This window comes from Camponotus floridanus, unplaced genomic scaffold (assembly GCF_003227725.1).
Source record: "Camponotus floridanus strain SB8 unplaced genomic scaffold, Cflo_v7.5 scaffold321, whole genome shotgun sequence".
NCBI lineage: Eukaryota > Metazoa > Arthropoda > Insecta > Hymenoptera > Formicidae > Camponotus > Camponotus floridanus.
Window position 1 is genome coordinate 87,387 of NW_020229461.1, and position 14,668 is coordinate 102,054.

Consider the following 14,668-nt stretch of genomic DNA (forward strand, 5'->3'; position numbering starts at 1 on the left):
GACTGGAAATAAACTCTAGGTAGATTGAACCTGACTCAATTTGTTCTTGGAAATATATAATATGTTTATATTTTTATTATTAACAATTTAATAAATACATTTGTAGTATATATTTGTGTGTATAGATTATTTTTTCATAGAATGTATGTATATGGAAAACGAAAAATAGATGTAGAAATTTATTGATACAGTTTAGAGATTTTACTCTTCATCTTCGGCAATGGACCTATCGAGTGATTCGATTAAGGCACTTGCGTATTCATCGGCGAGCCTGTCAGCTTCTTCTTCATCTGAGAATAAGGGCTCGACTTCTCGTTGTAAATTTGATCTTTCAAAATCTTCGATGTCTTCGAGAGTTAATGGAGAGTAACTCGGTGGCATGTAACCAGGCCACAGGGGTGATAATACAGGAGAAGATGGGGGAGAGTCTTGAGGAGTAGATGGCGGTGAGATTTGTATGTTTATATTTCTTGACGAGTGAATTTCAGCATTCTCTTCCCAGGCGCTGAATAATATTTCTGAATTTACTTCATCAAGGATGACCGTAGAGCATTCACTAAGATTGTCAGAATCGATTTCTGTTATGCCGTTGTTAAGTTCGTTGCTAGGTTCCTCAAGGGGGTCGTGCTCGTGATTTTCTGGAATGTCCGCTGGATCCAGAGAGAGAGGTGCGAATGATAACTCGAATTCTGATTCCTCGTGGTTATTGATTGCGGTTTCGATTTCTATAGGAATGTCATCGACATCTACGAAAAGTTGGCGAGGAATGGTTACGCCACTCCTGATAAATCGTTGGCGAATCTGTTCACGCCTACGGACGCGTCCTTCGCGAACTGAGTAAACTCTATTGGTTATCTGATCAACTCTACGTGAATTTACCATCTACAAAGGTGGTTCATTTTAGTATGGAAATGTGCGAGTTAATGATAATTTGTTAAGTATGATAGTTACTTACGATGATGTAGTAATTTTAGATTAATAAAAGGTAGAAATATACACTCTCAGTGTGTATGTCCTGTTAAGAAAATAAAATAAAATAAATGAGTTGGATATTTGATTTAATAAAAATATGAGAGTATAGTTGAGTTTGAAAAATAGAGTCTGTAAAATATTCGGAAAACAAAGTATTGAAAATAATTAGGGTAAGATAAAGTATTAGAGATTTAAAATAATATAGTAAAAATAGGAATTAAATATTGAAATAGAGTTTTAAAAGCATATGTTCCGTATTAAGATTGTTAAAATGTGTATATAAATATATTGAATGATAATTATGAATTATTAATTTGTGTTTAAAATTTTCAGATTCGATCAGAAGTGTCTAGACAGGAAGGGATATATGGATACAGACTATGTCACTTAATGACATAAAAATAAAAGCGGCTGGCTTATATTAAGTAAGTATAAAATTAATTGAATATTTTAATAATTGAATTATAAGCCAGTGCATAAAGTCTATTATTTCGACAGATCCTCTAAGAGCCAGTCTTTCATTCGAGGTCAAGTATCGATGTGCAAGACGTCCCGTCACAGCGGCTCAGAATCCATAAAGAAATTCTTCAAAAGAATCCCTTTATGAAAACGGCAGAGGAGTAGTATGCTACCCAATGCACATCAAATGACTGACCAGAACGGCGCTACGCTCTAAGTATTTAATACTGAGGACCGGTTGAAATTGGAATTTCAATCACAAAGAAAAACTAAAAGTCTGTGCAATGGTAAGGTATGGTTCAGGAAAAATTATTAAAGTAGTAAGAATAGTTGAGTTGTCATGCAAGATTAAAGTTGAGTTATTAAAGAAATAATTAGTTGATTATTGAATTTTATTACTTACCGGTTGATGGAATTCGCAGATGTATGAGAGGACCGCTGTTCTTTCCCAAAACTGCTCTACCTCGGTGGAGATTTGGAGAAGTGACAGGGCGATTCAAGAAGTTGGCAGAAGATCGAAGATGGTGAGTAAAAATCACTTTTATTTAAATATTATTTGTTATACAATTCTATTGTATCTAGAGACTAAGTCTCAAAAGAAAAATTAGAATCGCGACTAAGTTCTTATTATGTATGTGTCCGGTAAGCTTGACTGCTAATGACTGACTGAATGAAAAGCGCGCACAAGACGGCGCATGCAACTTGCAACTACTCTCTGTGGATTGTAACTAGCGACTGCGGTCTGTGGTTCACTCCTTGAAATACTGTCGATTCCCACTTCTGTTCCAGGCGTTGGAGATGGTAAGAAGCAGGCGTTAGAGGTGGTAAGAGAAGCGCATTGGCTGTTCCGTCGCTAGTGCTGTCTCTCTTCTTCAAGCGTGCTATGACGTAGTGGGCGCGCGGTACGTAGTGGGGGACCGCGGAGCTGTCAGTTGTGCTTGTGCGTCGAGACATTGTTCATATAATTATAACGGTAAGTCCTTTTACAATAATTTATTAGCTTCCAGAATTTTTGCAATATATATATTTATATATTTTGAATCAGTGAATTTTTCTTTATCATTTAAGACATGCATAATCTTTGTAAAATGCTTTGTTTAAAAGTAATCATTAACTATTGTGTAATAATATAAAAAATAATTATTAATAATATCGTCAAATTCCGGTGCTTCAAATCATTGTAATTACATTGTTATTAACAAAAATAATGTGTTTAACATAATTTTATAAAAGATTAATTGCATAATATAATTATAAATTGTTGGTAATAATTGTTGATCATAAAATAATAATTTTATAATGAAGAATAATAATTATTAACGCTAGGAGTTCGAAATTATAATATTATTTTAATCTGTCACAGCGGACAAAGAAAGGAATGCGGCGACCGGATGAAGAGGAGATAAGCTCGGAGCGCAGCTGCACCGGATGAAGGGGAGATAAGAGAGTCACTCGGTAAATACTATTCTTATACTTTTATAATTTCGCATTCAATAATTGCATGCAATAATTTTATTTCAATAATTTTATTCTTTTAATAAAGATACATATATATATACATAAATATATATATATGTATATGCATATACGTATGTGTGCATTTATTCTTTTTATTTAATAAATTTATTTATTTAAAAGAAAAATTATTTATAATGTATACATAATAAATGCTAAATTAATAGACCTTAATAATTGAATAATTATTAGTAATATTCATATACATATGCTTTGCATCTTTGTTATTTATGTATATGTAAATTTGATTTGTGAAAATAAATTAAGATTTTTATTCATTAATATTAATAAAATTGAGAACAGCTTTATGCATGCTATTATTCTCGTGCTATTATTTCGAGTGCGCTTGGTCTTGAGACGTCGCATTTTGAAGGGGAGATAACAAAGAAATAGGGGAGATAAGACGGTACGCCGGACTTACTTATGACACTCTAATAGTCTGTATTGAATAATATTCTTTTAATTATTCATATATATATATATATATATATATATATGTGTGTATATTATTAAAATTATTAAAATGACTGGTATTGTTTAAATAATAAATTTCGAATTATATCTTTCGACCAGTATATATATATATATGTTACATGAAATTTTATAAAGTCTGAATATTAATAATTATGAATATTATAAATTTTATTTCGTATGAAGAGAAGTTTATTAATTGAAATTGATTCAAAGTCTTATTTTAATTTCTTTATTCGAAGTTCTCTATTGTCTTGGTTCGCATACCAAGGGGGAGATAAGGCGGTCGGCGCAGAAAAATATGAGGGGAGATAAGAGTGCCTTTCTTTCGCACAATGCTTATAGACTGTATTCTAATTTGCATGCTGAATTATTCACGCAATAAATTTTCTTCTGAAGTATTAATTATTATTAGGTTTTTATATATTATATTTATATGTATATATGTTTATTCATTATTTTCTTTCAGCTGATTTTTGTCATTTAATTAATTAGATTTAATATTTATTTTGTGCATATATAGTTATTCATTCTTTGTGTTTTTGATTTTAACATTAATATTATCATAATTTAATTTATTACATATGATTTCATTATTTTCTTATTTGATTTATATTTATTAAGTAACGCTTTGTTGTATATAATTTTGTACGAGTTTTCTCGATTTATTAAATCATTCATATTCGTTAATTATTTTATAATATTTTAGCATTATAGTTATATTATTATTTCTCTCATTTATAATTCTATTGTTTTGAGTGGTGTTTCAACTGGGTAATATAATTAATGTCACGCTTACTAAATGTGCAAAGGTTGATCTTTAAGAGGCCTTGAATATTTTCTATATAATAAAGCGTGAGTATAGAATTTTACATTTATTAAATGATTTCTTTAATTTATAGCATTGTATTATTTATAGTTATTCATTATTGGATTTATTTTATTAAATTTATTTATTTTATTATTTATTATTATTTATAGACTTATGAATTATTTATTATTTGTTTTTATATCTGGTTATTATATGAGTGTCTGTAGATAGAAAAAAAAATTACCTTTAATAAATTTAATTATAATTTAATAAATGATTTTAATAAAGTATGTCGTTTATTAATATGTCTTATTGAATTATTTTATTGTCGATGTATTTATTATTTTGAAAATAATATTTAGAATACACGGGTGTATATTTTTTTTGCTGTTAATAATAAATCCTATGGATAATTAGTAATTTATTAATTTTTATTGTGTTCTTATATGATCAATATTATTTCTCACTTATAATTTCTTTGTTACAGTTCTTGCGTTGAATCAGAGGGTGAAATCATAGGATGAAATCATACATACCAGAGGGGAGATAACGAGACACGCAACGTTGGCATTGAACGTCTTTTAAGAGGCTTTTATAATTTTGCATGGGACAAAGAGTTAAGTATGAATTTTTATTTTAATTGATTTTTGCTTTCTTATTTAATTATATATATATATATTTATTTTTGTACAATTATAGTCTCGTTTTTAATATTGAGTTTTCTAAATTTTCTTAGTCTTTAAATTTTAATATACACTATGAATTTATTATTTAATTCTTTATTTATTTTGTTAATGTTCATTTGGTTATTAATTAATTTGTTTGTTCGTTTTTTTATTATTTATAGTATTTATAGTATTTTGTGTGATTATGAACAAATATTATTCTTTTATTAAATATTTTTCAGATATCATTATTTGAAGTTAAGCAGCGCTGGGATTATGGATGACTGTACCATATAAAGATGTTACGAGAAACATTTTATTTGATATTTAGGTGAGATTGATTTAAATTATTATTTAGTTATTTAATTAACTCATTATTCTTGCAATATTGGGTTTGCTACATTTAATTGAATTAAGGTCATAATACCTTTTGTCACATAATTAGTTGATTATATTAGAGTAAAATTATAAAATTTGTTATTGCCATATGCTATATTCTTACATATGGGTATGTTATTTGTTCAGTAGTTTTATTTTCTATAATCTTTTTTTTTTATTGATTTATTAGTTTTAACTTTTACATAATAAATTACTTATGATATATATATATATATATATATATATATATATAAGTATATTTGATAATCATTAATTTAAAATGATAGTATAATTAAAAGTTTTTTATTAATTATTTAAAATGTTGAATTTTTGAATGAGTAATTATTTTATTTTATTTATTTCAATACTATCCATGTGGAATAATTATTATTATTTTTAATATGTATATTAATCATTTTAATTTATTCTGACAATGTTCTAATTGGGTTGTTAAAATTTATTACATTGATTTGAGAAGGCATCAACATACTGGTGTTGAATTAAATATTCGTTTTACGAAACTTTATGGTGTGTATTTCACATATGTTATATGTAGTTAATGGCTTATACCTTATATTCGTATTTGAATTTTAACGGATATTTATTAATGACTCTATTGACAATTTTGATTATTCATGCAAACTATCAGCTGCTTAATAATACTGTTAATGAAGATGTCTAGCATTCATTTGATTATTTAGTTATATCATATGTATTGATTTTATACTTAGTACTTTAATTCTTTATAAATTTTTATTGTTTATTATATGTATATCGTGAAAAGAGTATTTGCTAAATTTATTTATATATGATATTTATTCGAGTTTAAGTATATAAATTAAATTCTTATATTGATTTTGTTTTATATGGTTAAGTTTCCGAGTTTATATTACGTTTTTATTATTTCTTTTATCATTATTTTGTAAAATAGTCTTATTATATTAATTGTTGAGAACTTTTAAATTTTTGATGACAATTATGTCTTTAGCTTGAAGAAAATATTTAAATAGAATTTATTGCTTTCAGCTTATATTAATTAATTTTTCACAGATTCTCCAGATGAATTATATACATTTATAACAAGGAGAAAGGCATTCTTTCAAAGGACATGAATCGCATATATGCGTTGAGAAGATGATTGATTCTACTTACTACATTTCGACAGAAGCTTAAGTTTATTGTAAGCATTTATTTTCCTTTTACTTGTTAGTATTTTTATTTTTTTTATTTAACAAAATGAATCTTTGTTGAACTTTGTTATATTAATTAACTAATAAAGACATATATACATGTGTATATAATTTCTAGAATTCTTCATTTTATAATTTCTCTTTTTATTTAATGATTAATTATGATTTATTCAATAAATTTCTGATACTTGTGGTTAGGTTCATTCTGTTAATTTTATTTGTATATATGTATATTATCTATCACTACTATATAGCTGGGTTTTCGGTTAGGTCTACTGGTATAGCGAAATTTTATTATAGAAATTATTAGTAATATGAGATATATAAGAGTGTATACGTTTACTAAACTAATTTTATAGTAAAGATTAATCTTCTTTATAACATAATTAAGGAAAGAAATAGAAAATAAAAGAAAAAATTTATTTGTAAATGTTTTTTGTTGCGGGACGTAACAATGGATTCTGAGCCGCTGTGACGGGACGTCTTGCACATCGATACTTGACCTCGAATGAAAGACTGGCTCTTAGAGGATCTGTCGAAATAATAGATTTTATGCACTGACTTATAATTTCGAATTAAATACACATACAATTAATTCATACTCACAAAATATAAGTCAGCCGCTTTGATTCATGTCATTGATTGACATTGTCTGTATTCCCATATCCTTTCCCTTTGATAATTTTAGATCCAACCTAGAATTTTGAAATACGAATTAATAAATTAAAGTCGCTGTTACTACACAGTGAACCATAGCAATATTATATCATGCTGCTCTGATCTAAGCATGAATATTAAATCTGTCAACCACTTCTTCTCTACGCATTCTCTATTAAAAAAATATTTTAACAAGGTAACATACTAACACGTTTGTTTCAATTATCCCTTTGACAGGATCCCTCATCTCGAATATACATATACGATCTTATATAAAAGAATAAATTAATCATCGTAAGTAGATTCTTTCCTTTCATAAATTATAACTTCAAATAAAGTGGTTATTAACAATCAATGAAATTAATTATAGATGGTTAATGCTAGACGAGTAGATCGAATCTTGAACCGTGAATTCTCCATCAGAGAAGGTCGCGTTAGACGACGAGCAGTTATAAGGAGCAGAATAACGGGAACTCCTGTCGCTCGACGATTATTCATTGATCGTGACGAAATTCCTGTTAACATTTTAACATCTTACAATAATCAGGAGGAAATTCCTTTTGACCTCTCGTTCGCACCTCTAACTATCGACCCGAGCCCTGAGCCTGCCCAGGAAGTAGCTCAAGAAAATAAGCCCGAAGGAGTTATTATAGAAGAAGAGGAGGACACCGAATCTTTAGATGGACATTCAAGCGATATTTCATTGGAGGAAGCAGATTGCAGAATACCGCTAGCATTGCTCCGAGGCTGGGAACGAAATGCTGAAATAAGGCCTCTGATTGACATCGGCGTCCAAGTGCCATCCCCGTATTCTCCGCCGGTGTCGCCCTTGCCATACTCTCCCCCGAGCCCTATGGTCTAACTACTCGCCCCCCAGTTACTCCCCTGTACCCCTGGAGGACCTTGAGGACTGCTGGAACGAATTCGAAAGGGATACACTAAATCGAACACCAGAGCCCCTCTTTTCTGATCCCGAGGAAGACGACGGAGATTTTAATAATAGAATCAATGCTCTCCTGGATCATATCTAAGGCGATTGTAAAATAATATAATGATTCCAATAAACCACATTTAGACATCATTCTCTCTTTATAAAGGAATCAGTATACACATGTATTAACCTGTAATATACACATTCATATACATATATAAAGAAATATATATATATATATATATATTCTTAACATTGTATCACCATGACTGATTGAAAGGAATAAAAGAAATTTGGTCAGGACTAAATAACCTAGAGTATTTTACTGTCGATATAAGACTCTCCTACCCAGAAGGTTACCTTAGACTCTATCTCTCGGCGTCCCAGGGTAAAGCCGGCTTAGCAGGTTGCCCTAGAAAATAAATTGAGAGAGAAACCTCTGATCAAGAGAAGTAAAAATTTAGTTAGTCTAAATTAACACTCGAGACGTAACAATAGCATTCGATGATGCGAAGTACTGAACTAAGTAGAAATGAATGCCTTTAAACCGGATAACGAACGCCTATACGACGTACTAACTTGAATTAGACGCTTTTTTTCAAGATAGCATGCGATCATGCGAAATACTGAACTAAGTAGAAATGAATGCTTTTAATCCGGATAACGCACGTCTATGCGACGTACTAACGTGTATTAAACGCTATTTTTAAAGATAGCATGCGATGTTCCGAAATATTGAACTAAGTTGAAATGAATGCTTTTAATCCGGATAACGCACGCCTATGCGACGTACTAACGTGAATTAAACGCTATATTTAAAGATAGCATGCGATGTTCCGAAGTATTGAACGAAATTGAAATGAATGCTTTTAATCCGGATAACGCACGCCTGTGGGACGTACTAACGTGAATTAAACACTTTTTTTCAAGATAGCATTCGATGATGCGAAGTACTGAACTAAGTAGAAATGAATGCTTTTAATCCGGATAACGCACGCCTGTGCGACGTACTAACGTGAATTAAACACTTTTTTTCAAGATAGCATGCGAGGATGCGAAGTACTGAACTAAGTTGAAATGAATGCTATTAACCCGGATAACGCACGCCTTTGCGACGTACGAACGTGAATTAAACACTTTTTTTCAAGATATCATTCGATGATGCGAAGTATTGAACTAAGTAGAAATGAATGCTTTTAATCCGGATAACGCACGCCTATGCGACGTACTAACGTGAATTAAACGCTATTTTTAAAGATAGCATGCGATGTTCCGAAGTATTGGACTAAGTTGAAATGAATGCTTTTAATCCGGATAACGCACGCCTGTGCGACGTACTAACGCGAATTAAACGCTATTTTGAAAGATAGCATGCGATGTTCCGAAGTATTGAACTAAGTTGAAATGAATGCTTTTAATTCGGATAACGAACGCCTGTGCGACGTACTAACGTGAATTAAACACTTTTTTTCAAGATAGCATTCGATGATGCGAAGTACTGAAATAAGTAGAAATGAATGCTTTTAATCCGGATAACGTACGCCCATGCGACGTACTAACGTGAATTAAACACTTTTTTTCAAGATAGCATTCGATGATGCGAGGTACTGAACTAAGTAGAAATGAATGCTTTTAATACGAATAACGCACGTCTATGCGACGTACTAACGTGAATTAAACGCTATTTTTAAAGATAGCATTCGATGATGCGAAGTACTGAACTAAGTAGAAATGAATGCTTTTTATCCGGATAACGAACGCCTATACGACGTACTAACTTGAATTAGACGCTTTTTTTCAAGATAGCATGCGATCATGCGAAGTACTGAACTAAGTAGAAATGAATGCTTTTAATCCTGATAACGCACGTCTATGCGACGTACAAACGTGAATTAAACACTTTTTTTCAAGATAGCATTCGATAATGCGAAGTACTGAACTAAGTAGAAATGAATGCTTTTAATCCGGATAACGCACGCCTCTGCGACGTACTAACGTGAATTAAACACTTTTTTTCAAGATAGCATTCGATGATGCGAAGTACTGAAATAAGTAGAAATGAATGCTTTTAATCCGGATAACATACGCCTGTGCGACGTACTAACGTGAATTAAACACTTTTTTTCAAGATAGCATGCGAGGATGCGAAGTACTGAACTAAGTTGAAATGAATGCTATTAACCCGGATAACGCACGCCTTTGCGACGTACGAACGTGAATTAAACACTTTTTTTCAAGATATCATTCGATGATGCGAAGTATTGAACTAAGTAGAAATGAATGCTTTTAATCCGGATAACGCACGCCTATGCGACGTACTAACGTGAATTAAACGCTATTTTTAAAGATAGCATGCGATGTTCCGAAGTATTGGACTAAGTTGAAATGAATGCTTTTAATCCGGATAACGCACGCCTGTGCGACGTACTAACGCGAATTAAACGCTATTTTGAAAGATAGCATGCGATGTTCCGAAGTATTGAACTAAGTTGAAATGAATGCTTTTAATTCGGATAACGAACGCCTGTGCGACGTACTAACGTGAATTAAACACTTTTTTTCAAGATAGCATTCGATGATGCGAAGTACTGAAATAAGTAGAAATGAATGCTTTTAATCCGGATAACGTACGCCTATGCGACGTACTAACGTGAATTAAACACTTTTTTTCAAGATAGCATTCGATGATGCGAGGTACTGAACTAAGTAGAAATGAATGCTTTTAATACGAATAACGCACGTCTATGCGACGTACTAACGTGAATTAAACGCTATTTTTAAAGATAGCATTCGATGATGCGAAGTACTGAACTAAGTAGAAATGAATGCTTTTTATCCGGATAACGAACGCCTATACGACGTACTAACTTGAATTAGACGCTTTTTTTCAAGATAGCATGCGATCATGCGAAGTACTGAACTAAGTAGAAATGAATGCTTTTAATCCTGATAACGCACGTCTATGCGACGTACAAACGTGAATTAAACACTTTTTTTCAAGATAGCATTCGATAATGCGAAGTACTGAACTAAGTAGAAATGAATGCTTTTAATCCGGATAACGCACGCCTCTGCGACGTACTAACGTGAATTAAACACTTTTTTTCAAGATAGCATTCGATGATGTGAAGTACTGAAATACGTAGAAATGAATGCTTTTAATCCGGATAACGCACGCCTCTGCGACGTACTAACGTGAATTAAATACTTTTTTTCAAGATAGCATTCGATGATGCGAAGTACTGAACTAAGTAGAAATGAATGCTTTTAATCCGGATAACGCACGCCTCTGCGACGTACTAACGTGAATTAAACACTTTTTTTCAAGATAGCATTCGATGATGCGAAGTACTGAACTAAGTAGAAATGAATGCTTTTAATCCGGATAACGCACGCCTTTGCGACATACGAACGTGAATTAAACATTTTTTTTCAAGATAGCATTCGATGATACGAAGTACTGAACTAAGTAGAAAAGAATGCTTTTAATCCGGATAACGCACGCCTGTGCGACGTACTAACGTGAATTAAACACTTTTTTTCAAGATAGCATTCGATGATGCGAATGTTACGTCCCGCTACAAAAATTTATTTTAAATATATAATCAATATATAATCACATTACATTACTACTTATATACTCTCTCGAGTTAGTTTTTGCTATTATATAATCGAATAATAATATAAAATTATAGAAGATCAAAATGCTGTATTATTCATACAAAGAGAATATTTCTAAAAATACTTCATTCACTCTTTATATAAAGAAAACTCAGTTATATTTAATTATTCTATATAATGAACCCACATTACATGTGCAAAAGATTCTTTAAATTCATATTAAAACTCTATAGTAAATAGCACATTGATCTTCTTGCCTTATTTTTCATAAAATATAAATTGCAATAAGCCTGCATGGCTTAAGAGATGAAACGCGCCTATAAAACTTCAACACTTTTTACTCTCAATGCGCCTATATAACGTTGATCATATATACATACAGTAAAATTCTATATTAAATACTTTAATATTAATCTTATATTATTTTCAGCTCTTATAAGGGGATCAAAAACGCTATAATACAAATAATTCACTCTAATTACTGCTATTACAATATTCTTTTGCCTAGAAAAGCATTATAATTCATATTAAATAGCCTTATTGATCTTCCTTCTATTAAGCGCCTGCAAAACCGCAGCCGTTTATACTCTTAAAGCGCCTACAGAATCTATATCGTATATACAAACGCCTAAAAACTTATACCTTTAATACAGTATAAGCAGCGCCTACAGAATAGTAACCTCTTATACTTTTAAAGAACCTGCAAGACTTCAACCCTTTCTACATGGGATGGTAAAGTCAATTCCTACTTTACCGACCAAGGATAAATGACAATATAGGAAATTCCTACCTTACCGACTGATGATAAAACAGATTTCTACTTTACCGATTTTTTGTTACCGACACTTTTCTACCTTACCTACCTATGGTAACATACCGACTTTTTGTTACCGACACCTTACTACCTTACCGACTTATGGTAACTTACCAACCCAACGACTTACCGACCCACCAGTTACCGACGTTCTACCAGGAGCATACCTCTTTTATGAATATGCTACCCTGATACTTTAAAATTTTAAAACTTTAATTTTAAAGATATTAACCAACAAACATACATATATTTATATATATTCTTTCACTAGGAGCATGCCTCTTTCATATACATGCTATCCTAATACTTTAATTTTGTTTAAATTCAGAAGTTACCGACATACTAACTTACCGACTTACCGACGTATACCTCCTATGAGAATATACTATCCTGATACATTATAAATCTCTAAACCCAAATTTTGAGGACCACAGCCGAATATTTACACATGTTTTTACATAATTCCATATATTTTCGACTCCCTAATCTACAGGGAGGTCCAAATGTTAAATTCCATTATTCTTACAAATTTTGAAGTCTTGTTGGTAAAACATATTTCTTATACGTACACATACTATAGATACTTTTATTTAGCCGTCTACATATACTATATATGCGTTACTAAATACGCATATTCATATTGTTTATAACAAAGATTCGACCATGAGCTCATCAGTTAAATAATTTATAATAATTTAAAGATAAGCCGGTGCGACAATTCGGCGACGCAAATCTATTTTAATCGAAGGACACCTGTCACATAAATTATACGAAAAAATATCGAATGTCACTGATAACCTTCAAGAAAAATATCAAGTATCAGAAGAATTGTTGCCAAAAGTGACTCATCGATGACTCACCGCATCCGGTTGCATCAGAATTTTTGCTACTTCCTGATTGGCTACTCTACTTCCCCCACCACCTCAAGACCCAAAAACGGGGACGCAATCATCGTTCAAACGCCTACGCAAAATTGCGCACGCATCACCCTTCTACCGATGAAAAGCTGCGCACGCATCCAATTTTAAGAGGGGAACCAATCATCAGAGACTCCGCCCTGCGAAAAGGAACCTGCTCCCACTCTGCGACAATTGCCCAAAAAGTAGGAATCCCGTTATAAAAACCCATGCAGAGCGACTCTCTTCGCATTTGACTCTTAGTTCTCTTAAATTCACACACGTGAGCATTTGACTCACGGTTCTCTTGTATTATTAAATTCGCATTTGACTCGATTTGACTCTTAGTTCTTTCAACGTATAACCTTCACGCAGTCACGAGTATTTATTTTTGAGCCAAAAAGGACTTAGTCCGAGAACTGTCAAATCTTTGTACTTGGAACAAAGTATATTAAAGTTTTATTTTATCATCACTTGAGTCTTCTGCCAGTCATTCATCACCGGCTCCTTCAACTCTCCTACAGCGACGTCACCGAGGTAGACTGTCCTCCCTGGAGATCTTCAACTTCACTCTGCAGTACTCATTGGTAAGTACCTATTTCTTTTATTTTACATACTTCTTTACTCTCGTGATTCGCAACGATATTCTACTACATTTACTATCTCTTTATTACGATCTACTACGATCAATTATTGCATCTATGTCTACTCTTGAGATGGTTATATGCAATTATAATTAAACAATTGAAATAATATTGCAATTACATGTCTGATACATAAAGATTTATCGAAGATATTATTATTATTATTATTATTAATTGAATCATTAATACAAATTATTGAAGACTCATTAAAGAGCTTCATTATAAAGACGAATTTACAATCGATTTCAATTTCCGAACAGACTTCCTTAAGTACATTCATGAAAATCACATATAATGGTAGTATGTCTGTCTCTTTTTATCACTAGATTCTCGGCGCGAGATTCAAACGAATATTATTAAAGGAATCATTTTAACTATTTGATTGAAGGCTAAGCAAGCCGATACGGTATCTATCCTTCCATTTTCCAGTACCTCTGTATTCCTTCAGCTTTATAATAAACGAAATAAAAAGCAATCTATTTCCCTATCTACCGAAAGTCCAGAAATTTCTACGAATCTACATATATTTTTCATGTATAACATATAAGGAGTTGGGGAACCTGCCATTTTATTTTACCATATTTCATGGCAGTCCGCCATTTTGTGAACAACTTTCAATAGTACATCGCATATTCTTATTGAAG

At 31.6% G+C, this 14,668-nt stretch overlaps 1 protein-coding gene across 1 annotated transcript; it reads right to left on the reverse strand.

Moving 5' to 3' along the window:
- Positions 1 to 201: 201 nt before the first annotated feature.
- Positions 202 to 967, reverse strand: LOC112638568. The gene is made up of 2 exons (XM_025410559.1): positions 956 to 967; positions 202 to 882 (listed from the first exon to the last, which is right to left on the reverse strand). Exon 2 carries the CDS (start codon positions 880 to 882, stop codon positions 202 to 204), a length of 681 nt encoding a protein of 226 aa, XP_025266344.1. The 5' UTR covers positions 956 to 967.
- Between the last annotated feature and the right edge of the window lie 13,701 nt (positions 968 to 14,668).